Genomic DNA, 27,069 nt, shown 5'->3' with positions numbered 1-27,069 from the left:
GTCATTTAAGAACGATGACTCAGCTTTTTCAGTTAAAATAATTTACTACTATCCTTGTATGCACGTGTGTTTGCTCGATAAACTTTGCAAAAATGGCGAAATGCGCAGATCAAGAGAAAAAGAAAAGACACAAAACTACACATTCGCGGCAAAGGTAGGATGAAGATTTCTAGTTTGAATTGATTTCATATTAAAACATGGTAGATACATTTGGTAAAAAACTCTTACAAGTTCGAAGCAACCATCAATGGTAGCTTCCAGACGGCATTGCACATTGTGGTGCTCACTTTTTATCTTATGCCTCAATTGAAACTAGAAACAGAAGCCAGACGCTGGTTTGTATATGCAAAACTTCCACAGTATCCGCTAAGGAAATTGTTAGAACGGGGCAGACGATGTTCTGCGAAGCTGATATTTTGGCTCCGGTGGTGGTGCAGATGGCAACATCTTATCCAGCTCCTAAGAGTATAAAGATCAGAAACCAAGAATGAAAATGAATTTTATGCAGAAGCACAGATGAATGAAAAGATGATATGTCATTCGGAGTCCATGGAGGTTCACGGTCGGTTTGGCTGCGCATGGCAGAGGATACGAATCATACAATTGATGGTTTGATTGGTTTCGAAATGTTTCATTTATTGACTATGATCAGTACCTTTTAACATTGTCAGAAAACCTATAGGATTTAGTAAAATGCAGGATTAAGGCAAGACGGCCTTTAGACCGATCAAAAAAAACAAAACAAACTTTCGATTCTCATAAAACCACTCGCCGTGCAAAACTGAAGAATGCATCAAACTTGATTTAAAATGCTGTGATATATATTCGTTTAGATAACGAGAAACTGGAACGATACAAGTAAACAATATGATCTACTTGAAGAGGAGGAACAACTGCAAACCAACTATGGATACAGGTTATCAATGAAAAGGAACAAGTAAATATATATTGGAAATGCAAACACGAAAAATAACTATGGATACAGGTTATCAATGAAAAGGCACAAGTAAATATATATTGGAAATGCAAACACGAAAAATACTAGTTCTGTCAAAGAACAGGTTGGAAAAAAATTGAATCTATTATACTTTTAAAATAAACCGTTTAAAGTTCATGAATTGAGTGTAAATGAGTCAGGAAAGTGGGTTCTAAAACAGATCTAACCTTCTGCTTTCTCAGCTTTTCGTTTTCCTCTTCTAGTCGTGAAACTTTGTTCTCCAGTTCATTAGTATAAGCCTGTTTATAAATATCTTTCGGGTTCACTTGATAATTCGGAAAATGATATCATAAAAACATTTCAAATAGAACAAAAGGAGCGGTATGATTGTCATGCAAGTTTGAGAGAGAGAATAAATGAAAGCCGACCTGCTTCCTTGCTCGTGAACGTGCTGCAGATTCCCTGTTCTTTATCATCCTCTTCTGTATCCTTTCAACAGTTTTTTCAACAATGTCCTCGGGGTATCTCTTTTCCTTCTAGATGTCTGAGTATCTGATAATGTTCCCATCAAAGGCGAAGGCAATGCCACCTGGTTCTCTGGGTAAGAGACATCCATTGCACCAGGATTCACTAAGGCTAATGGCTGTGGCATATGCTGGGCCGGCATATAAACCCCCATTATACTTTGTTGTGGATGATGATATTGTGGTTGTTGCGGGTACTGCATCCACTGACCGTGTTCTGCAAACTGCGTTGCAACACTTGGATTGACCTCAGCAATAGGAACACCAACATTTTCATCAGTTGATGCTTCAGTAACAACTCCGGCCTTCACAAGAAATCCTCCAATGTCATTTCTCCAAGGATAGGCTGCCTTTCTCTAGATTTCTTTTCCCCGTCAATTTTACTTTGTCGAATATCTTTCCAAACCTCATCAACCGTCTTCTTGCTCAAAGCACTCGTTAACGACAAACTTGCCTGACGCTGCAGAGAGGTATGATTGGTAACTGCTGTTCCTTCGGTGTCCGTACCAAAAGTCTGGTTACCCTCCAAGGTCCATACACTCTTGAGAAGTTCATCCAGGTTCATGCTGTTCAGAGGTTTTCCCAAGTCAGCCAACTGATTTTGGACCTCATCCAACGTGAGACTATACATTGAATTTTGCCGTGTTAATTGCTGACATTGTAACTGATTGCCATTACTAACACCATCACCTTGAGACCCCATTGTCTGAATTCCCATGTAATCACCTTTACTTAAGCCGAGTTTGTCCGAATCTCAAAACAAAAACTCTATGAGAACTATATCATTCTTAAAGTCCACCTGAAACCACCCCACCGACCGCACACCTGAAGTTTATCAGTCAGCTCCAAAAATTAGAGCCTGGAATTAGACCTGACCATTCATATAAACTCTCTTCAGTCCGAATGATTCAAAAACATCTTTTCTCATATACGCAACAAGATACATGGAACAAAAGTAAATAACTCTCTGCTTCTCTTAGAGAAATGAAATTATCAGATACATTTTATTTCAAGAACAAATGCATAAATGCACAAGGCAGACCCCAAACTCCCCTCATTCAAAGCTCTTCAAACCCCAACCCGTACCTGAACACGGAATTGATAAACTAACACAACCAAAAACCTAATATACCAAATCCCCTCTCAAAAGACCAATCGAAAATACATTTTCTTTCCTATGCCAACCAAGATTAAACAAAAATAAGGCCTTTTAACCAAAAGTTTTCCTTTTTTTTCTCCGAACCAGCAATTACCCGTTTCACTTTTGTCAATCCTCGACTTGTTCGTGCATAAAACCAATGTCCTATGCGAAACAAAATAACAAAAAAATCAGTCCTCTTAGGAGGAAAATCCATTTTTCTTTACAACCAAGAGACCATTTCATTTTTTTAGAAACTTTTACTTGAAGTGCAAAAAAGAAAGCAACAACAACAACAATTTACATAAAAAGAGCCAAAATAAAAAGAAAAGGGAAACAAAGACAAATAGATCTAGGGTCCTCTCTTGAATATAAAGAAGAAGAAAAAAAGAGCAAGAGTAATAAAGGGCGCGAATACCTGTTGGGAGAGGCGAAGAGCAGGAAAAGGAGAAGAGAACACTGATCTTTGAGAGAGATTGAAGCTTTGTTGAAATAACTTTTTGAGTTTCAAAAATGGGGTTTGTTGAAAGAAATTGTGACACTCTATTAAATTGTATATTTAAATGTTAAGACAATATAAATAGGGTAAACTACAGGAGTGGTCACTTACCTTTCATTTTTGTACACTTATTTATTAAATTTAAAAATATTAAGTTTTAATCCATTTTATCAAATTTTGGTTATTAAAATGTTAAATTGATAACGTGACACATTAATAAAAATATTAATTTAAATAATATGAATAATACATTAATTAATACTATATCTTAATTTAAATTTAATTAAAAATATTTTAAAATAATATAAACTATACGCATACATAAATAATTTCAGTTCATAACCTATAAAAATATGATTATATATTTTTATTAACGATACATGATTTCAGAAAATGATAATAATTTTATTATAAAAGAATTAAATATTTTTTATTTTATAATAAATATATATTATAAATTTAATTTTTATAATGTTCTATAAAGTATATGAAGAGATTAATTAAATTTTTTATTCTCAAATGAAGTGAACACATAATTTTTAATTTATTTTTTAATCTGACTATTATCTAAATTAATATTACTTTTTGATGAAACATGAACAGATTCTTAATTTAGTTTAATGGTTAAATACTAGAACATTTGTACGAAAGGTCCCAGGTTGTTTCATATATATATATATATATATATATTTAGAGAAATTAAGATCTACCTAAATAATTTAAAACTCTTGGATTTTACACAAATTTAAGATCATTTGATGAATGAAAATAAATTACTGAACATATATATATATTGATTTAGATAATTCGATTAATCGAGCCGAGTCATCCAAATTGATCCGTTCGGTAAGTCAAATCAGTTTAAACCGATTAATCCTCGTATCAAGAGAATGTAAGGAAACGAATAAATTGCTCGCAACTACACATTTAGACACTAACCTTACAAGTTGAATTGGTTTCATAGTATAAAGAAAAAATCTCTTACAAGAGAAGCAACCATTACCAGCGTATGAAACAATGGCTGCCTCCGCAAGATGGCTACTCATAAACTTATGCCTCAAGTTGAACCAGAAACAGAAGCCAGAAGCTGGTTTGTATATGCAAAACTTTCACACTAGCTGCTACGGATTGTTAGAATGGTGCTGATGATGTTCTACGATGCTGATATTTTGGCTCGGGAGGTGGTGCAGACGGCAGCATCTTCTCCAGCTCCTGAGAATTTAACATCCGAAACCAAGAATTAAAACGAATCGTATGCGGCAGCACTACTGAATTAAAAAAGAAGGTTAGACTTCCAATTTATGCACTACTTGTAGAATTTTGCATGTCTGAAACCATGAATGAAAAACCATATGCAGAAGCAAACATGAACTGAACGAGCATCATTAGCATTGAAAAAATATGATTCTTGAACTGTAACACGAGCTCGATCACAATTTGGGGTCAGCTTCTATATTGTTTAAATTCTAGCCATTTCGGATGCTTAGGACGATTCAAGATGCAAGTTAAATGTGAACGGCATAGGTAGGAAAATTGATCAAGAATGAAGGACAGGAACAAGGCATACCGACAATTCATACTTGAGGTTGCCAGGTTTTGATCCCGGCTCACTAAAACTAAGAGTCTAGCATTCTGCCTATTATTAATCTCTAGTCCATTAACAAATGCATTTTATCAAAGAAAAGTTGGTTGTAGAGAGTGCAGTATCATTTCAGAATTAATTGGATGAGAAAAGAAAAGTCGGATTTGGCAGCGGATTTAAGGAGAAAAGGTTGAAATCTGAGGTCTAAGAATTGAGAGCACACAAACAAGGAAGATAAAATTATCAAGATAGATAATGAGTAAGAAGCCGGCATTACTATAGCAGACTGATTTATCATAGATGAAAAGTGCTACTTCACCCACCGTTCGTGGTGTTGAGAAGAGACCTTAGATAGCCCTAGCAAACAACAGGTGGAACACATATACTTTCTAGCTGCATGTTCAGTAATATAAGGGTATGGCTAGGAATGCAAGGTGTTTGCATAAAAGCAGGGTTTTTCTAGTTTAACTGGAATCTGAATCATAGTTCGGTTCAGGCCGAATAATATTTTGTTCGATTTAGGTTATGAGAAAAGGGAACAACACAAGGAAGCATCATGATCTACCCATACGAAGAATGGCTGCAAACCAAATAGGGAGATACCATAAATATCATACAACTGGTATCGCATACAGAGGAAAAAGAGTTTAATCTGCAAGCAGTTGGAATGTTTAATATCTACAATTGCCCATATTTAAGTTCCAAGATTTATGGATATAAAAGTATCTAGTTCAAATGCTTTGATGATATACGAATTGATTTTTAATAGAATATGGACATAGTGTATACAGGCTATCAACTTACAGACATGAATAAATAGATACTCTTCTTCAAAGAACATGTTGGGAAAAATTAATAACATTTTCTACTTTAAAAATAAAATGTTTCAAGATCACGAATTGAATGTAAATGAATGAGAAAAGTGTCTTAGAAGACAGATCTCACCTTTCGTTTCCTCAGCCTCTCATTTTCCTCTTCAAGGCTTGAGACTGTTCTCCAGTTCATTAGTATAAGCCTGTTCATAGATATCTTTCACGTCACTCATAATTCAGAAAACATGCATCACATTCTTAGAGATGAAAACAAATAAAAGCTGACCAGCTTCCTTGCTCGTGAGCGTGCTGCAGATTCCCTATTCCTTATCATCCTCTTTTGTCTCATTTCAACATTTTTTTCAACCATTTCCTCAGAAGCACCTCTTTTCCTTCCAGATGCTTGTGTATCTGATAATGTTCCCATCAAAGGTGAATGCAACTGCAGCTGGTTCTCTGGGTACGAGACATCCATTAAACGCTGGGGTAGCATATAAACCCCCATTATACTTCGATCAGGATGGTGATATAGTGGCTGTGGGTATGGCATCCACTGACCTTGCTGCGCAAACTGAGGAGCAACCCCCAGATCTACCCCACAAACAGAAGCACCAGCATTAACGTTTATAGATGCTTCAGAAACAACTTCGGTTTTCACAAGAAAATCCTCCAATGTCGTTTCTCACAGGGTAGGCTGCCTTTCTCTAGATTTCCTTTCCATCATTTTTGCTTTGTTGAATATCTCTCCAGACCTCATCAACTGTCTTCTTGCTGAAAGCACCGGTTAGTGACAAACTCACCTGACACTGCAGAGAAGTTTGATTGATCAGGGGTGTGCCTTCAGCTTCCATACCGAAAGTTTGGTTAGCCTCTAAGGTCCATACATTCTTGAGAAGCTCATCTAGGTTCATGCTACTCAGAGGTTTTCCCACGTCACCCATCTGAGTTTGTACCTCGTCCAATGTGAGACTATACATCGAATTTTGCCGAGTCAACTGCTGAAATTGCAACTGTTTGCCATTACTACCACTATCACCTTGAGACCCCATTGTCTGAATTCCCATGTAATTGCTTTTACTTACAGCAACTTTTCCCCCCAAATTCTCAAACAAATATCCATATGCAAACAACTATACCTATCCATATGCAAACAACTATACCAGCCCTAAAGTCGACTTGAAAGCCACCTGACCGCATACCTGAAGCTTCACAAGTCAGCAACAAAATTTAGAGCCTGAAATTGGACCCAGCTATTCATTTAAACTTCCCCTTGGATCCAAATGATCCAAAAACATCTTTCTCGTATATGTAACAAAAATATTCTTCTACTTCTCTTAAAAGTTAATGAAATTACCAAATACGGTCCATTTCAAGAATAAATGCATGCATGCAAGCGTTAGACCACAAACTCCTTTATCATTCAAAGTTCTTCAAACCCAAACTCTGTATTGAATAAACTAACATGCCCAAAAGCCTAATATAACAAATGCCACCTCAAAGAGATAAAAAGAAACCACATTTCTCCTACAAAACAAATGTAAATAACACAAAGAAGCCTAAAATTAAGAAAGGATCCACGCTTCAACAGTCATTTAAAAGAAGAAGAAGGCATAAGGCAAAAACTTAAGAGAATAAAATAGTAAAGATGCAAATCAGACCTCAGATAAACTAAAGCTGGAAAAAATAAATAAATTTGATGTGAAAAAAAACCAAATATTTTTTGAAAAAATAGTTAAGGGCTATAATGTTATAATTTGTTCGCCAATAAATAAATAAAATGAAGAATCGTAAACATCACAAAATCCTCAGATTATTACAGCATTAAAAGGAAAATTATAAGCTCGTTGCATGACACTAAAAAGCAACAACAAAGCTTTAAAATGGGAGTTAAAACGAAGATTATTGAAACTAGTCTGATGAAAAGACAGAAAACCCCAGAAGAGGATCTAAAAGCTGAAAGTTCTTTATAGAAAGACAAAAAAATAAACCCAGACGATCAACTCTCAACAGCTAAAATAAATAAAATAAATCCTTAAAATATCCAAGGGGAAAAAAATAAAGGTAGAATTTCAAAATTAAATAATTAAGAAAAGAAACAGAAAACCTTACTTTGATTTGGAGATAGTGGAAATCAAAAGCGTATCAATTTGCAGGAGAAGGAAGCTTAATGAAGTTTGATCGAGAAAATAAAGAAGAAACCAACGCATTTATCAACTCTCCATAGCCTGCACACCAGCAAGAAGCTCGAGAGGAAATTATAAATGTGTTTTATTCAGTGATGTGAATACTGTGTTTTTTTTCTTCTTAAAATATTATTAAATATAATGATAATTATATCTTGAGAAATATAAATAGTTAAGATTTTAAATAAAAATAATTTGGTAAAAGAATCTTGCTGTTTTTCTCATCTTTGGGTTATTCTCTTGAAATAAATATTAGTTTATCTTTAGTCATTTTTTAATACACAAAAGTTAACAAATCAAATTCAGTTACTCAAACTCGTAATCTTAAAATAATATCTTATAATTTGTTTTTTTAAAACGACACTCAAACAATACTATAGTGAAAATGAAACTCTTTTGGTAAAAACACACCATGTATAAACAATTTTCAAAAGACACATTTGTAGGGTGTGCTTTTATATATATGGTTAGAATTATTTTTTTTAACGATCACTGTAATAATGACATCATTCAAGATCAAAATAAAAGAAATAAAAAAAATGTATCAGAAATTTAATAAAAAAATATATCAAAGACACATATTTACATAATCATAGATCAATTGAACAACAACAATGATGCACGTATGTATGTATTGTCTTCAGTTATTAAATGGATGGTTGTTATCTCTAGAGGTAAGTGATTGAGAATCGTTAGAAAATATACTACTTGTAATCACATTATATTACTAAAAAAATACCATGATAAAAATTTATTCATTTTAATCCATCAAAGAAGACCGTTAAAACAATTTAGGGTACGATAAATTTAATTGGATAGAAATTTTCTTATAAAATTCACTTCTTTTTTCTTCTTCTTTTAAATAGTTTAGCATGATTATAAATAGTATATGTTCAGATTTTTCTTTACTATTGATAATACGTATACTTTATAACATAGTTACTTGAATCCGAAATTTTGAAGAAAAAAATTTAAATTTAAGTAAAATAAAAAAAACGGCAACAACGTATACTAAAATTTTGAAAAAGTTCAAATCTAGACCCACATTTAGTAAATCTTATAAAATTTGGTTGCAAATGGGCCATGCCCTAAGAGGTGACTTGAACCTACTATTAGAAATTTGGCAACATCGAAGCTACGGTATATGTGATGAATGGACTATCCTCCGTAACATGATATTCTCAGTTTTGGTATTTTCTTTAATTTATAAAAATGACTAAAATTATAAAAGGAAAGGATAAATTTATCATAGAATTAACATTCCTTCCAAAACTCTTATATTACTTAATGAAGAAATAGTAATAAGATCATCCCTTATGTTTTCAAGTTTTAGCTTTATTAATCACGAGGGATTACCGATTTAAGATAATCTTTGTAATCCAATTATAAAAATATGATCCAATGGTTATATTTTTATCATCAAAATAAATAAAAAATAATTTGGTAAAGAGGATATTTAAACCTGAGACCATATAATAAGGGGTCTAAAACTTAGCCAATGCACCAAGGTAGATAATTATTATATCATTGATGATAATAATATTTTGATTAAATCGTGGTTCAAAGTATTTACATTTTTATATAAATATATTGATTACAACATAAATTATAAAAAAATATTTATAATATCAATTAAAATATATTATTTTTTAATAAAAATATGCATATGTTATGTAATAAAATTAAAACTTAAAAGATTAGTGAAGAAGAATAAAAGATAATAAAAATATATTAATTTTAATATAAATTATAAATATATTTTTATAATATTTATAATTTGTTATAATTAATATATTTCGTTGTTATTTTATTTTACTCTTTTCATTAATTTTTTAATTATTAAAAGTATAATAAAATAATTGATGTTATACTAAAATTTATAAATATATTCTTATAATATTTTATGATTTATATTGTAATTAATATATTTCATAAAAAATAAATGTGATTAATTTTAACCATGATTTAATTTAAATATTATTTTATTAATTATATAATAGTTTATGTTTTATATGTGTTGGACTTTTGAGTCTTAGGTTGAAATTTATTTTTAAAAAATATTTTTATTCACCGATTAGATAATGATATATGCAACTATTTTTAAAAATAAATAATATATTTATAAAAAAAATTAATATATTATTATTTATTAATATCAATGAAGACAGCCACTCCTAATCCCCAATCATATTAAATAATAATATAATTTATTGGAAGTATATTCTATTTTATTAGAGTAGGAGAAAAGCAAACGCAAAGGCGTCACGTTATTCATGATCCATCAATTAAGCATTATTATCCCTTGCGCAAGTGAAACAGCAAAAAGCAAGCAGGCAGACGTCTCTCTTTTTGTCTGTCTCCACTTCTTTTATGAATTAAATTTCGCTATTATGCATGCATGGCTTCACGTATTTGGATAAATTGGAAAGCTTTTATTTTTTTATTCATAAATTAATAAAAATATATTAAAATTTTATTAATTCCATCCTATCAAATCGGTACAAGATATACGTCCAAGAACTGGTCCTCTTGAGTTGAATTTTTGGAATTAAGCGCATGATCCGACACTTCGATGTATATGGTACAAACAAAAAACAATTTGCCAAAGGCAGATAATTAAGAAATATCGAAAATGAAAGTTGAATATTTAAAATAGTGTCAAGTCTCTTGATAGAGGAATATTTTTTTAATAATGTGAATGAAAAAAATTCATAAAATAATACGATTTTGAAATTATTTGTTTGAATGGGTTATTTGTTATAATAATTACGAGAGACACATGAACTACCATGTGACCTTCAAATTTAATTAGGGAGATGTCGGTATTGCAATGTGTCTCCTCCAACTTAATCATATAAAAATTTTGCCATGTATATAATTATAATTAAAAAACATTTTGAAAAACATTTGCTTCTAAAATATGAACATTTACCATTCTTTCTACGCCAGTATCTCTGTATATTAGGTTAGATATTTTAGTAAATTTATAAAAACTCTGGTTTTTGACAAGCTGAAGAGCAAAATTCCTGTGAATTTGCAATGCATAACTCAGGGAGTGCAGTGCGACTCCCATGGGTCGCAGGGAGCACAATGTGATTCTGGTTCTCATTGTAGCATTCATCTTATCGTAGCAATTTATCTAAAAATAGTATTATGTAAAAAAATAAAAGATCTTACAATATTATTTAATTTTTTCCCGTGGATAACACAATTTGAGAGATTTATATATAATTTATTAAAGTTTGATTTTTTTTAAAAATTGAAGGATAACATCGAAAATGAAAGTTAAATATTTAAAAGTTTGATAACAATATGATATAGATTTAGAATTATTGCATAACTAGAAATAGATTGCTGAGATTAATTTATTTTTTACCAATGAATCATTTCATTTCCTAACATCAACCGTCTGTTTTCACTTATCTAATAGTTCTAAATATGTGTAAAACTAAAAGAGTTTTACATTGTATAATAGGATCTTATCATATATTCACTTATCCAACAATTCTAAATATACGTATAATTAAAAGAGTTTTATCTTGTATAATATGATCATATCTCGTATATATGGGTAGGTTCCAATTACACGTAGTGCAAAACTTTTAATTTTACACATTTTTATGTTTTTTAGATGAAAAAAATCATGGGTTGAGATTAACGGTAAAAAATAAGAATACATTCACTACAAAAAAATAATAAGTTAATCTTAGCCTTTGATTTTTTTCTCATGCAACAATCTTAAAATGTGTAAAAACTAAAAGTTTTACACTAGGTATAAGTAGGGATGGGCATGAGACCCGAATCCGACAGGTTCCGACCCGACCCGATCGAGGCAGATTTTTTTTTTTTTAAAGTTTCGGGTTGGGTTTTTTCAGAAGTTGTGTTCGGGTCTGGTTCATGGTGAAATACCCACCTGAGAAAAACATATGATTTTACCTTTATATTTAGAGATAATTGCAATAATAGCCCTCTCTCTCTATATATATTTCAATTAAATCCCTACTTTTATTAAATAAAAATGATATTTTTTTAATAAATATATTATTTCGGGTCGAGTTCGGATTTTATCTCAAGTCGGGTTCAGGTCAAGTGGAGGGTGTATATTTTTCAAGTTCGATCGGGTTCGGGTGGAGGATGTATAATTTTTGGCGAAAATCTGACCCTACTCGACCTGTGCCCATCTCTATGTGTAAGTGGATCCTAGGATATATATATATATATATTATGATCATGATAGTAAATTAATTTAGAATGTTTTATAATTAAAAAGTTATTATTGGTATATTATGAAAAATTCACAACTAGGAGAAAATTATATAAAATGTGATTTGTAGGTTTAAGAAAAATAAATGATAAATAAGACATTTAACATCATTTTGTTCAAATGTTTACTCATCTAAATATTCAATAGGATAAGTATGATAATATTTAATATCCTACAAAAAAACATATAACTAATATATGACATCAAATATAGGGTGAACTATACGTTTAATATTTAAACTATTAATTTTATTCTGTTTTGATTCTCAAATTTTTATTTATTTTAAAATCATACCTAACATTTAGTTTATATTTCATTAAAGCGTAAGTTTTTTTTTAAAAATTCTGGATCAAATACAAGATAATATGTTCAAAGATTCTCTGCTATTTTGATAATGAACGTCTATACCTCTACATACGTGTTGTTCAAACTCGAGATCTTAATGAATAACAATAATTCTTTAATCACTAAGGTTGTTTGTTTCGTACGATTAAGTATTTTTTTTAGTAAGTAGACAATTTATTTGAATATAATTTTATAAAATTTAAAAGTTAATAAATAGTTTTAAATCAATTTAAATAAATAAAAAGCAAAAATATACAATGTATGCGCGCCAATAATAGATGTGTAATTCAGGACCAATCATGATGCATTGAAGTACACATCCTTGGTCCCCACTCCCCACCTTTACTGATCTTAATTTAAATAAAAAAATTCCTGGAAATTGAGAAATTGAGATAAAATGTCATTTAATTATCAACATGAGATAGATTTTATGTATTGTATTAACCTTTTAATATATTAAAATATTAATCATATATGTTGAATGAGTTTCTATTAGGCATTCTTTAGTGTTAATTAATTTTTATATAAACATCGTCGTACAAATATCTAATTATTAATCTACTATTTAGATTAGATATTGTAGAGATCTAATATAAGAGTAAATCTTTATAACTTAATTTACTTCAGTCGTAAATTTCAGAACTCAAATATTTGATTTTGTTTTATAATAATACTTTCAAATAATAATAAATATGATTAATATAATAATTTTTCATAAGTTTATATAATAAATATAATTTTTATAATATACTTCTGCTTTTTATGGACTTATATAATTTTTAATAAAATATTAAAATAAATCATATATTCAAAGAGTAAATCCATGTTAGCATATATATATATATATATATACATACACACACATACATATAGACCGTTTATCATACTGTCTACAATAATTTATTATATAATTTTTTTTATTTACATCATTAGTATAACAAAAATTAATATCATATTAAATGTTAATGAATAATTTTTTTATCATTCCAATTGGATGAAAACAGTATTACATGACATCTTAAGATATTCTTAAGTAAAATCCTTCTAAAATTTCACTTTTAAAAAATATTAGATGTTAATTAGTAATTTAAAGTTAAAAATAGTATTTTTTTTAATTTACTATTTTATTTAGTCAATATATTTTTATTACATTTAAATATTTTTTAATGTGCATCCAAATAAATTTTAACTTTTTATTTGTGCTCAAATATGTATTTTATATCATCATTTTAAATTAAATTTCTTATTGAGTAAGTTAGAGGAGTAAAATTTGCTTTGATATAAAAATATATATTTAATTTTAAGTTATACGAGTCAGCTTAGATTAATAGTTTACATTTTTAAGTTCAAGTAAATTTGACTTTTGAAAGTTTGAATGACAGAAAAACGAATATTAAAACTACATGGTTTTGGTTCTGAGATAAGTAATTTGATTCATCGTTTATTTTTTTGGTGTCTATCGATTTTTTTTTCGATCAGATACCGTTTAGACTATATTTTTTGATCTAACACTCTTTATAAAAAGGCGTGCCTCTGCAGCGCGTTTAACGTTGATTTGGCGTCACGTGGGATAAGGCGCGCCTTATGCTAATGGATACACGTGTGTATAGCGCGGCCCCTGGGGCGCGCCTTAGGCCACGTAAGGCATAGTGCAGGGCAAGGGCCGCACCTTACATGTGAATCTGCCACGCGTCAGTAAGGTGCGCCCCCTACGGCGCGCCTTAGGTATAATTACCCACCTACCCCGACGTTTCATACTTCAATCCCTCCCTATAAATACCCCCATTCTCAATCACTTTTATCACACCAAATTGTCTCAAATTCTCTCAACTTCTCTAAAAAACTCTTATAATCTCTATTTAAGGTATATTTTATTATATTTTTAATATTTTGTATTTAATTTATTTAAGTATTTAATTTATTTAATATTTTACTTAATTAATTTTTTTGCATATATAAAATGAAAGGCGGTCTACTTCGCTTTGATGGAAATCATATATCTCGACAATTTGTTGATATGGTAACATTTTAACATTTTTATTTAATTAAAATTATTAGTAATAATTTGTTGATTTATTTAATGCATGATTATTATATTAAGAATTAATTTTTATAATTATTTAATTTTAGGAGAAGGACCGTGTATTAGATCCTTTTATTAGGAACCTTAAGTTAGTGATATCTAGTCGTGTCTTACCGTATTTAGTAGAGGTTGGATTTTGTTACATAGGTAGATATCAGGGTCACTGTAAGATAGAACCAGACCTTATTTCTGCCTTAGTAGAGTAGTGGAGGCTGGAGACCCACACATTCCATCTTCCGTGCGAAGAGTGCACGATTACACTTGAGGATTTTTCTATGCATATGGGGCTTCCGGTGGATGGAGATGTGATATCGGGGATCGCGCAGGGTTCCTGGACTGCTTTGTGTCGGGACAATCTAGGATGTGTCCCGGAAAGTTTTAACGGTGGTCAGATACCGTTAAATTGGTTAGATGCCAATTTTTGGGAGTTGAGCGAGGACGCATCAGATGATGAAGTTAAAATATATGCACGGGCATGCATACTGCAGCTGATAGGAGGGTTGTTGATGCCAGAAAAATCGCGCAACCAAGTTCACTGTATGTGGTTGCGACATCTTGTCGACTTTCGTCTGGCCGAATCACTCAGTTGGGGCTCAGTAGTTTTGGCTTTCCTATACAAGGAGATGTGTCGAGCCACTGACTACAGGCGTAATGCTATCGGCGGATGTCTCCTGCTGTTGCAGTCTTGGGCATGGTATCGATTACCCTTTTTATACCCCATTGTGAAGAATCCATTCGTATTTCCGCTACTCTTGAGGTAATTATAAAACTGATTTCGTATATTAATCATTTTATACAGTGTATAATTATTTTTTCCTTGAATAGGTGGTCTACTGACAGGAAAAATCATCAGGAGCTACCTGATGATTTAGAAAAAAAATTAGGGTGTTAATCGATCAGAAGGTTGGCACACAGGTATGAATTTTAATGTTTAAAAATCGATTTTAGATTATAGTTATATAATTAGATTATTATTTTGATAAAACTTATATATATATGTTTTAGTTTGAATGGGTGCCATATTCTAATGATGATGTGAGGACGGTGATCTCACCTGAGTTGAGGGGCCCATCAGATGTTTGGATGGCGATGGTCCATTTGATCTGTTATGTGACCATCGAGTGGCACTCCACTGATCGTGTGCTCCGGCAATTTGGTTGTTTTCAACCAATTCCGGAAGCACCTCGCAATATGGACGAGTTGCATAGCACAGATAGACGAGGCAAGATCGATACAGATTGGCTGGTGAGGCATCATGAGTGAGTCGTATTGTGGGAGGATCGACATTGGCGCCTTCCCCGTAGAGAGCCCATTTATGTTGATGACTTGACGGTTGGTGATGATTATTATGAGTGGTTCAACAGAAACAGGAAACCGTTTCTACTTACCGAGGATGCACGAGGGCAGACCTTTCCATGACGTCGACAGAGACGTTCACATGACATAGCACCATCGTCCCCCGACTCGTGGACGGAGAGCATGTGCTTCCGGTTCATCCTCAGCTGCACCAGCAGGACCTTCACAGCAGCCACCGTTTACAGCGACTTACATATCGCAACCATATATGATGTCGTCACCGCCTTTCCATTACCAGATGTCGTCGCCTTCACCTAGTTTTATGACCCCACCGCCGCCACCTTCACAGAGTTTTATGACCCCTCATGGAGGCTATTATGGGTCTATGTTTGTATATCTGACTTAGGGTTCATATGCTGAATATTTGGCGTGTTCAGCCTCATCACCCATGGTCGCAACACAGACACCTCTTAAACAGTTTTCACACTCAGCGATGTCTGGGTTTTATGAGTTTTCCCAGTTTTCGCGGGCCGGTGGGATAGTCAGTCACACACCTCCAGGGTCCTTATTTTATAGAGGTGTTTCATCGTCATCAGCTCCTCATCAACAAAATTTAGCTGCTCAGGACGACGACGACGATAATGGTGATGATGATGACAGCGAGGAGTCACAACCAGTGATACGAAGAAATCCTCATCGAGATCGACAACCATCGCCCTGCGGAACACATTCGCGTCGCAAACATCGATAGATTTTGTTTTTTTTATTATATTTGTATTTAGTACTTTTTATTGTAGTTGTTTATTGAACTTTTTTATTGTATTTTTTTTATTTATCATTTAATACTTACATTAATTCGTTAATATGGTTGGATTTATTTTAATTTATTTTGTTAAATTTGTTGGACTTTTTGTTAATTTATTTTGTTTAATTTTGTTTATTAGCATTTAATATTAGTTATTGTAATTTGGTTATCATTTACCATTTAATACTTATTGTATCGTTAATGTCAGTTATTTGTTAATATAACGCCAACGTCCAATCTCGTATAATTGTATCGTTTTTTAATATTCATCAGCGGTTATCGAATAACATTAACTTAAAGTAAATGCAAATTAAAGTACAATAATTATTAATTGATAAACAACTACATCATTTTCTCATCAATTGTTACTTGATGACAACAGAAGTGGACATGTTTTTTTAGTGTGTTTTGGGTTTATACAATGCCCACATATTATGTCTTATCTAGATCTTTCTCGAATATCCATATCGCAATGAATTCGATTGGATTTTGGATGACCACGCTCCCTCAATAAACTCAGATTTGGTACAATTGGAAGCCAATCTTGAACCCCATCAGGGTCTTTGTCATTACCTATGGGGGGAACTCAAATTCGTATACCTTAAAAACTTCAGATAGTAGGTATATGTGATCCACAAAATGGTTATAGTCTTGACGTGTATGCGAGCAAGCTGCTATCAAATGAGAGCATGGATATTTCAGAGCTTGAAAAAACCCGCAGTCGCACGTTCTATCCCTTAGATTTACTCTTAACGACACAGCTTCAATCCCTTGAAGAGGTCACGATAACTCTGTGACACAAAACATTTTATTCCTTCTAGAGAAGCTTGTTACAGACATCCCATTTGGTGCAACAATTTTTTTCTGTAGATCTGCAACTAATCTAGGGTGATAGACATGACCGCCTTGATCCAGGTTTGAGTTTATCCCCCGAGCTTCGCAAAAAGCGCCCCAAATGAAAATATGTAGTCTTTACCAAAGCCGCTACAGGTAAGTGGTGTGCACCCTTTAAGGTTGAATTGATTGCCTCTGCTAAGTTGATCGTCATGTGTCCATATCGATATTCACCATCATATGTGTTCGCCCACATTTCTTTATCAATGAGGCTGATGTAATCATATCCTTCCTCGTTATTTGCCCGCAAATCTTGAAGCATTGATTCAAACATTCGAGGAAGAAGTTTGTAACCTGATAAAAATGTATAACTTACTAACCAGATCAAAAGGATCGAAAGAAAACAAACTACATTAGTTTCACTTACCCATGCGCACAAGTAATTGACGCTCATCATTCTTCTTGTATCTTCCATGGTAGTTTGCAGTAATGTGTCGGAGACAATACCTATGTTGGACATAGGGTAGTTGCCACATTGGACCTAAAGACTCCATTGCTGCTTTGATCTCAGCTCCGCGATCTGAAATGACACAGATTTTTTCCCTCGTAATAACATATGCACGTAAATTTCGGAGAAAAAACCCCCAAGAATCTGTATCTTCTCCATCGATCTGGACCACATGTTTGCAGTATTTGACATCATTAACGCACTGTGGGTAAGTCCTAAAAACCCGGTAGAATTGGTATCGATCGCGGAGAACTCAATCATTATAGTATGCATAGGAGGTTTCGAAGTCCACAATTGTCCCATAATTCAACCTCCGTACCAGCCTGGAAGTTCGTTGTAAGATGCATCTCATTCGCCATGAAGTTTGACAATGGCATTTTGTTTTGCCAACCAAGCTTTTTTATAGGAGACAGTGTACCCATATTGCGATTGTATAGCTGAAATCAATACATCAACAGTTATATGAGAGCTTGCTTTTACCATGGGTATGATGGCTTGACATATCACTTCCGAGTCCAAGTTGGGATGATCTTGGTTGACCCCTCCAGTACAACATGTGTGAGGACTGTTGTATACTGTTAGTTACCATCTGATATTTTTTCTCTTCTTCTTCGATACGCGAACCATCAAATTATATTCGTTTTCGCGTCGGGCACAGTAGCATACACATTTTCTTGTCGTGGAGCGGTCGACTCTCGATTGAACAGAATTACGAATATTGTAATTTTTTATAGCCATCATCGCTTATTATTTGCTTGAAAACTCCATGCCTAAATATAACTCATCATTATTTATTGATGAATAATATCTATAGTCACCGAGATGAGGCATATCCGTAAATTTTGGCGCATACATTACACCATAATCAGCTTCATACATGTGTGCTGGAGGGTCAGTTTGTGCCACATTTACTGGAACTTCATCCACATTATCATCATAATCAGAGTTGAATTACGGTGATTCTGGGTGAATGAATAGTCCAGTCTCAGCACCATCCGCACCAGGCTCACGAAGCGGTTCTTCTGGTGGAGATGATGGTTCATCCATGCTCTCTACATTTAGGTCGAAGAACCTACTACTTGCACGCCTTCCCCTTGAACTGGAAAGCATATCGACATTCAGATCGAAAAAGCTCGCAGTCGAATGCCTCCCCCTGGAGCTTGAAGTCATCGTGTCAAATGAAAACTGCACAGATTGTTGCGTCGATGGCATCTCCATATTAAGGTCAAAGGGATTTGCAGATGAATGTCTTCCCATTGAACTGGATGCGATGTTGCCATACAAATTGTTCGTCGACCCACCTCAGTACATCTCAATATCGCCGTCTGAATAATTGCTTTGAGAATCAGCCATCATTTCAACATCATCATTGTTCGATAGTTCAAACGCTATATAAGTTAATGACAACAATGATGTTGGAAATCTGTACTGCAACGACGACATTCTTCTACTACTTCCAACTTGAATCTTCCTCGAAATCTTCGTTATCAGCTCCTCAAGAGTTATGTTTCTCTTTAATGATATTTTAACGCGCTCATTTGATACGAAAACAATGTCAGTTTCATCTTCTCGAATTTCACCATCATAATAAACAATAGCTGAAAGTCGCACCATTCTTTGAGTTTAAAAGTGCGACAATATTATATCTGTAAAAAAATAACTGAAACAAAACTGATTAAATAAATAATATATGAACGAAAATATAACAAAATAAAATTTTTACACATAAATGTAAATAATTTAAATAATATAATTTTATATTATTATCTGTACCACAAAACTATTTCGATGTATGCTCCTGCTTTATAATTTTACAAACACATAAATTAATTGACAACAATTAGTATACTATTTTTTTTTCAAATAATCATAATAAACAATAAGTATAATAAAAAATTATCACAAAATTACATAATAACGAAAAATCGCACGAACTTCTGAATTAAATATAAAAATATTGTCGGATTGTTGTATTAATTTTTTTATAATCGAGAGGAGATGTGAGGAGTTACCGGGGGGAAATGATATTTATAGCCGGGAAAAGCTACAAGACGCGGTACTTGTATCGCGCCTTACATAATAATATCAGATAAAGCTAAGACGCGACCCCTGGTTCGCGCCTAATATAATTGTGTTAAAGGTAAGACGTGGTCCTTGTCCTGCGCTATACCCTACGTGGTCGAAGGCGCCCCCCAAGGGCCGCGCTATACACACGTGTATCCCATGTCAGCATAAGGCGCGCTTTACTCATGTGGTGCCAAATTAACGTTAAGCGCGCTGCAGGGACACACCTTTCTAAAAAGAGTTTTAGATTGAAAAATATAATCTGAACGGTATCTGATCGAGAAAAAAATGAAAGACGATAATATATCAGAAAAATCGCCTATTTTTTTTTACCACATGCTCTACAACCATTATAAAATATCTAACTAACTTCAAAATTTCTTTTTAAGTCTATTTTTTACATTTTTTTATTTTTTCAGTTCAATCCTTTAATTCTATATATTTTTAATTTAATACTCAATTTAATTTATATATTTCATTATAAATTCATGTAATTACATGAACACAATTCATAAAAACAAAATTCATTAAAGAAATTCTAATAACAAAAATAACCTCTCACTCTCTTTTTTTCTTTCCATCTTTTGCTCCTCTATTTCCTCTCTCTTTTTTGCATTTCGTTCTTATTTCTCTCTATCCTTTGTTTTTCTTTTTCATTTCTATTTTTTCTCTCACCAAACACAAAACCCGGAAAAATAAAAATAAAAAAGAAGAAGAAGCTATCTCTTTGTAATTGCTCCTTTGTCAGATCTCGATGTTTTGCTCTTTCTATTATCGATCCTTTTCCTTATAACTCAAAAATTGCGGTTAGAAAAGAAATGTTTTTTTGATCTAGGGTTTGCTCTTTTATAATTAATGGGTGTAGATCTAGGAATTTATATTTATAATTTTTCCTTGTGTTGAATTTCAGGTTTTCCCTTTCGCCTTTGTCTCAGCTCTCACTTCAATCAGGAATCATTATTGAGCTCAAAATTTTATTTTCGCCAGTTTCCCCCCAAAATTTGCATATTCTTAAGGCAAGTATTTGAGTTATAATTTATACTTAAGATTCTTTCGTTCTATCTTATTTCTTTTTGAAATTTGTTTTGCTTCTTTAATGAAGGCGCAACTTTGGCTTTATGTAATTTAAATTTAGTATTTTTTAATATAGTAGTTGGTAGTGCAATTACAGCAGTTTATAATTTATTAATGATAGATTTTTGGAGTAATTTATGAGAGAATCATAGTGTAATAAATGAAATTTGGATTTTACTTTTTAGCCGAGTTTATTATTTATGTCACCATTTCTGGAAATGGGTTCATTTTAATTCCCAGTTTAGATAAAAGGGTTTAATTAAGCTTTCAAAGATTGAAATGATTTCCCCCCAATTTTCCTGAATATTATCGGAATTTGATGCTGGCTTTGGTTTGCATTTATGTTTGCTGAAATTTGTATTCCGTTGATAGTTTTGTTTTCTATTAATTGTTTTTAGCTTTCTGTATGTGATGAAAGTTTCTATTGTTTCTGAGTCCCCTATTTCTAGAGTTGCGCTTATATTTTCCCAACGACTCTTTACTCCTTTTATGGATTAAATGTGTTTCTGTATGCGTTCACGATTCTTATGTAAGATTTGAATAAAAGATTGTCATGGTTGATCCACTTATAGCTTGTCACAATGTATAAAGAGCGTGTATAATAAAATAAAAATAACACACCTGTTGGAGTTGGAGTGCAAATATGAAAAAGTGAGTGGACTAAGGCATTGCCTTAAATTTTCTTGTCTTTATACGTATTTTTATCTCGTGCATCTGTATTTTCTCAGGTTTCAGGTTTTGGATGGTTAATCCCTGTTAGTAAGGATTTGCGTATGATTACAAAGAGATGAGTCACACAAAACATGAGAGGGAAGATAGAATGCTCTATAAGGATCAGACAGAATCGCCGTTGATCGATGATGATAACTGTGGAGGAGGTGGAGCTGGGGGGATTGTTCTGAAGAAAGGACCATGGACATCAGCTGAAGACGCAATTTTGATCGACTATGTGAAGAAGCATGGGGAAGGCAACTGGAATGCTGTTCAGAAGCACTCTGGACTATTTCGTTGTGGGAAAAGTTGCCGCTTACGATGGGCAAATCACCTAAGGCCAAACTTGAAGAAAGGGGCATTTACTCAAGAAGAAGAACAGCTGATAATCGAACTCCATGCAAAGATGGGAAATAAATGGGCTCGGATGGCAGCACATGTAAGTTTTCAGTTCATTTACTGTGAATCTAGTTATTCTCATGATCGGCTGAATTAGAGAATTTATTGAACCTAAAAGAAATTTTAGAATCACATGAAAAAAGGACTCTTATTTTTTATTTGGATGGCAGAGGTGCAAGTTTTCAGTTCATTTACAGTGAATATATTTATTCTCATTATTGGTTGAATGAGAGAAATCTATTGAACCTAAAGAAATTTGAGTATTACATGAAAAAAAGGATTCTTAATATTTGAGTCAAAGAAAAAGACCTGTAGAATTGCACCCTCTGCCCCATCTATATACTGAATTTCTTGATCACTATCTTTGAACACTTACATTCTAAAATAAATTTATAGCAAGTTGCTGGAATATTATGACGAATACTGATAGTTATACTTGACTGTTTTTCATTCTGTGACTATTTGAGCTCCTCTTGCTGCATGTCTCCATCATTATTCATAATCAATGACATAGCCGAGATTCTAAGATCCACTTATGTTCTCAGTGTGGATGGTTTAAATCCTCCTATTTTGTTATCCTTAACCCCAGGAAGATCGAAATTGGAGCAGTCATTTTTAGTGTTCATTTTTTTTTGCCCCAAAGTAGTTTTTAGTGTTCAAGGAGTAATGTTTTTCAAGAGTCTTTAGGTGCATGCGATTCTTGGCCCGACTGAGGTGGTTGTCTCCGAGGGTTTTAACAATTCAGCTCTGCATATGGACTCTTCTAGCCCATCCCCTTTTCTTATCCCATCTTAATCCCAAAGCCTGAACCAGAATGCAAAAATTCGTCCATTCTTTAGAACAAGATAATGAACCATATTAGTAACATATTTTTCTCGATGTTGTAACTTTGGGCTAGATGCAAAAGAATCACGACTTATGTCTTCCAGAATCCTATGACAGCTATTCCGACCTTGTAGATGCTAAACACATATGTGAAGCATGATAAAACTTTCAGTTATAAGTTTTTATGCACCTGTCATTCAGGTGTCTGAAATTAGTTTCTCTATTTTATTTTATTCTCTGCAGTTGCCTGGTCGCACAGATAATGAGATAAAAAATTACTGGAATACCCGGATTAAGAGGCGCCAACGTGCTGGGTTACCTCTGTATCCTCCTGAAGTGTGCTTGCAAGCACTGCATGACAGCCACAATGTCAGTGCAGCTAATGGATTGGATAAAGCACCTCATGATATCTTGCAGAATAATAGCTATGAGATACCTGATGTCGTATTTGACAGTTTAAAGGCCAATCAAAATGTGCTGCCATATGTTCCTGAGCTTCCTGTTATATCTGCTGGCAGCATGCTGATGAAAGGTCTAGGTTCTTCTCAATATTGTGGTTTCATGCCATCAACAATCCATCGCCAGAAGCGTCTTCGGGAATCGCCAGCCTTTTTCCCCAGTTATACTGGTGCTGCTAAAAATGAATGCCCATTGTTTATGCAGTTTCAAGATGATATATCAGACAAGGCTGCTGGATCCTTTGGGCTGTCTTTTCCAATTGAACCGGATCCCGCAACAAAGAACTCCCATTCATTTGGTGTATTCCCAGGCAGCCATGCCCTTTCAAATGGCAATTTCTCTGCTTCAGAGCCCACTTTAGAGGCTGTGAAGTTGGAGCTCCCTTCACTCCAATATCCAGAAACTGATTTAGGTAACTGGGGCACGTTTTCTTGCCCTCCACCTTTACTTGAGTCTGTTGATGCTTTTATCCAGTCACCACCACCAACCAGTGGACTGGAGTCCGATAGTCTTTCGCTCCGTAATAGTGGCCTGCTGGATGCTTTACTTCATGAGGCGAAAACTCTAAGCAGTGCAAAGAATCATGCATCTGAAAAAGGTTCAAATTCATCCATCCCCGGCGATATAGCTGAAGGTTCCACTTTCAAAATTTGTGAGACGGAATGGGAAAATTGTGGTGAACCTCTTTCTCCAATGGGTTATTCAGCAACTTCTCTTTTCAGTGAGTGTATCAGTGCAAGTGGCAGTTCTTTGGATGAGCAGACGCCTGCTGATACCGTTACTGGTGAGCACCTCTCTGATCTTAACTTATTAAGGTTGGGACATAATTTATACTTTTCATCAATTATCAAAAAGTTAAAATTATCTTCCTATCTTATTTAATTTTTTTTTGATAAAAAAGGCCTCATTAAAAACCCCTTCATACCCTACATGTTATAAACATAACATGAAGGGCATAGGAAGAAGGAAAAGAGTGCCTCTAACTTTTATTAATGAGAACCATAATACACCTCCACACCTACATGACTAACTACTAACAACATAACCTTTAAGCCACAACTCTGGATACATAACGCACCCTAATAACTCCCTTAAAAAGAACAGCCAAGATATAACACCTTTAACCACAATAGAAACCCAAAAATCAACCTATACCAGCTTTTGCTAATTCATCCGCTTCCCAATTTGCAGCTCTCGAAATATGCCTTGTGATAATACCCTTCCTTTCCACACGAGTAGCTATATCCGTCACCAAGGATTTAAACAAAGGAGTACTAAGGTCCGGATTTTTAATCCACTTTAGAGCATTAGTCGAATCTGATTCCAAAATAATCCTCTGGCTTGGACTGTAACCAACTTCCTCACTAAGAATCAACCCTCTTTTGATCGCCAAAAGCTCTGCAAGTAAAGGAGGACCTCCCCCTACCTTCTCTGAAAACGACCCAAGCACCGAACCACTACCATCCCTATTCAATCCACCAATTCCCCCCTTATCCCAACCTTTGACCATTGCACCATCTACATTTACTTTTAAAAACCCTTCCGGAGGAGGACTCCACCTAGAAGGAGGAGTCCTCTTTTTCAAATTACCATTACAATCTGCTAGTTTTAAGTCCCCATCAAGGAATCGATAGGAATATGGACATCCTTAAATGAAGTTCCAAACCAAGAAACAATTCTGAACCTTGTAATGAAGAACAACAATGCAGAATCAACCTTCCCTTGCTGGAAAATCACCTCATTCCTACATTTCCAAACCGACCACAGCACAGCCCTAGGGATAAACTTCCATATGAGAGATCTTGGAACTAGCTCATCCCACGCAATTAAGAATTCCATCAACTTAGCCGGAACCACAAAGCAAACATTCTAGTACTTTAAGAACTTAGTTCACAGGTCCCACACCACATCACAGTGCAGAAACAAATGTGAGACCGACTCATTACACTTCCTGCACAAAGAGCACACAGTGTCTTCCTATCTTATTAAAAGTTGATCTTTGTCATCAAGCATCAATTTTGACATATATCCCGTAGATTTCTGTGATGTATAAACTATTTAAGATTGAGATAGAATTTCAAAAGCCTGCCAATTTCTTAACCACAAACCCAAGTATAATAACATTATCAACTTGTTTTGGCTTTTGCCGTCATTTTTATACCATCATATTCATTTAATTTTTCCAGATATTTTATGATAAGAATCCTTGAATTTGGGTTGTTTTTCAGAGTCTCATGTGAAATCAGAGCCAGCTGACAATGTTTTGACCCCAGCTATACAACAAGAGAGTCCTATTCGTTTAGACGGTAATCGCCCCGATACTTTACTTGCTTCAACTTGGCTGGAGCAAGGTTCTGGTTTTGATGAGGACCAAGCTATCTTGACTGATGCCATATCAACCCTTCTTGGTGATGATTTGAGTATTGACTACAAGAATATGGCAGCCGGAACATCTATTTCAGGTCAAGCATGGGGTCTCGATTCTTGTGCATGGAATAACATGCCTGCTGTCTGTCAAATGTCTGAACTCCCTTGAGATCCGCTGTCACAACTGTATGAACTTATCTGAAGCTCTTTTTGTTTGTTTCATTCATTCCGTGATTTGTGTGATGTGGGTCGTCAATCGAACCTGGTGTACCGATAGTTCATTCGGGGTTGAGATCATCATGATATGGTACGAGTCATGGATGTTTTTGGTCTGTTGTCAATGATGTTTTCTTTTTCCTGTCGAACAGTTGAATGCATGTATGCCAACATGAACTCCGAGGTATACAAATGCATTCGAGATGTTGTTATAACTTTTAGAATAACTATGCATTTTCAGCATGAACAATGATTTGCTATTTGATGCATTATGTCTTAAACTGAAATGCTTATGTGTACCTTTGGAAGGGAAACAGTTTTAGGTTTCAAAATCTCTGTTTCTTTTCTTATGAAATCATCTTAGTTAGTAACCGTGTTGAGATTTGATGTACGGCTTCAAGTTTGATTTGGTCGTTCACGCTTGAACTCAAGTTTCTGTTCGAATCGAGAGTTCTCAATAAGCGCATGAGTTATAAAATGCTTGAATTTATTTTATAGTTCTGTAAAACTTTGTTTCCAGTCTACAAGCATAATTAGTAACCTAGATGTCGGTGAGAAGTTCAAGTTTGAGAAGAAGCTCGAACTTAACTTGAAATTTGAACTTTGACTTGGTTCTGAGTCCGAATTGAGTGTTCGAGTTATTCAAGCGCATGAGTTTGACTTGGTATGAACCCTAATATAACCTATAAGCAGCCATGTAGATAACACATTCCAAATACAAGATTTTTAAATAAAAATATGATAATTATTTATTTAATTATCTCGTTGGTTAAAGGTATATTATAAATCAATCCATGAGTCGAGGACCAACTCTTTATATACATCATTTAAAATGACAAAAATTTGAATGATTTTTTTTATTTGTAAATTCTAAATCTAATTTTAATTTTACTTGGATAGGAGGAGAAAGAGATCCTCTAAGGGAATGAATGAGTGTTTCTCGTGGGTCTAGAACTCATGGTTTAAAGAAATATGATGATATCTGGATTTCTGTAAAGTGGAGGCTCCAGAAAAGTTCGGCCAGTTCCGACCAATTAGTTTGTGCACTGTACTATAAAGCAATAACAAAAGTCATCGTTAATCGGCTTAAACCATTATTACCCACTTGGATTTCTGAAAGCCAAACCAGCTTTGTCCCGAGGAG

General features: G+C 33.8%; 1 protein-coding gene and 2 pseudogenes across 6 annotated transcripts; 1 reads left to right on the top strand and 2 right to left on the bottom strand.

Moving 5' to 3' along the window:
* Nucleotides 1-156: 156 nt before the first annotated feature.
* Nucleotides 157-3,124, bottom strand: LOC120219101 (annotated as a pseudogene).
* Nucleotides 3,125-4,105: 981 nt separating this feature from the next.
* On the bottom strand, nt 4,106-7,769 carry LOC120219102 (annotated as a pseudogene).
* Nucleotides 7,770-11,546: 3,777 nt separating this feature from the next.
* LOC120219100 (transcription factor GAMYB-like) lies at nt 11,547-26,235 on the top strand. 6 transcript variants are annotated; one of them, XM_039215948.1, is made up of 5 exons: nt 11,547-11,557; nt 20,785-20,894; nt 21,677-22,098; nt 23,127-24,126; nt 25,571-26,235. In XM_039215948.1, exons 3-5 carry the CDS (start codon nt 21,736-21,738, stop codon nt 25,876-25,878), a joined length of 1,671 nt encoding a protein of 556 aa, XP_039071879.1. In that variant the 5' UTR covers nt 11,547-11,557; nt 20,785-20,894; nt 21,677-21,735; the 3' UTR covers nt 25,879-26,235. The 6 variants fall into 6 exon arrangements, with proteins under 6 accessions (XP_039071879.1, XP_039071880.1, XP_039071878.1 ...); XM_039215947.1 differs by lacking the exon at nt 11,547-11,557 and adding an exon at nt 20,517-20,680 and having other exon boundaries at nt 20,785-20,890; nt 21,684-22,098; XM_039215944.1 differs by lacking the exon at nt 11,547-11,557 and adding an exon at nt 20,517-20,680 and having other exon boundaries at nt 20,785-20,890.
* Nucleotides 26,236-27,069: the final 834 nt, after the last annotated feature.

This window comes from Hibiscus syriacus, unplaced genomic scaffold, assembly GCF_006381635.1.
Source record: "Hibiscus syriacus cultivar Baekdansim isolate YM2019G1 unplaced genomic scaffold, ASM638163v2 tig00110204_pilon, whole genome shotgun sequence".
Classification (NCBI taxonomy): Eukaryota; Viridiplantae; Streptophyta; class Magnoliopsida; order Malvales; family Malvaceae; genus Hibiscus; species Hibiscus syriacus.
Note: the sequence above shows the minus strand (reverse complement) of the source record. Positions and strands in the feature narration are given on the sequence as shown.

What these genes read in the sequence shown, in the direction of transcription:
- LOC120219100 (XM_039215948.1), top strand. Translation starts at nt 21,736, where the DNA reads ATGAGTCACACAAAACATGAGAGGGAAGATAGAATGCTCTATAAGGAT. An exon ending in GGGCTCGGATGGCAGCACAT is followed by an intron (nt 22,099 to 23,126) that starts GTAAGTTTTCAG and finishes TATTCTCTGCAG; the next exon opens with TTGCCTGGTCGCACAGATAA. An exon ending in GCCTGCTGATACCGTTACTG is followed by an intron (nt 24,127 to 25,570) that starts GTGAGCACCTCT and finishes GTTGTTTTTCAG; the next exon opens with AGTCTCATGTGAAATCAGAG.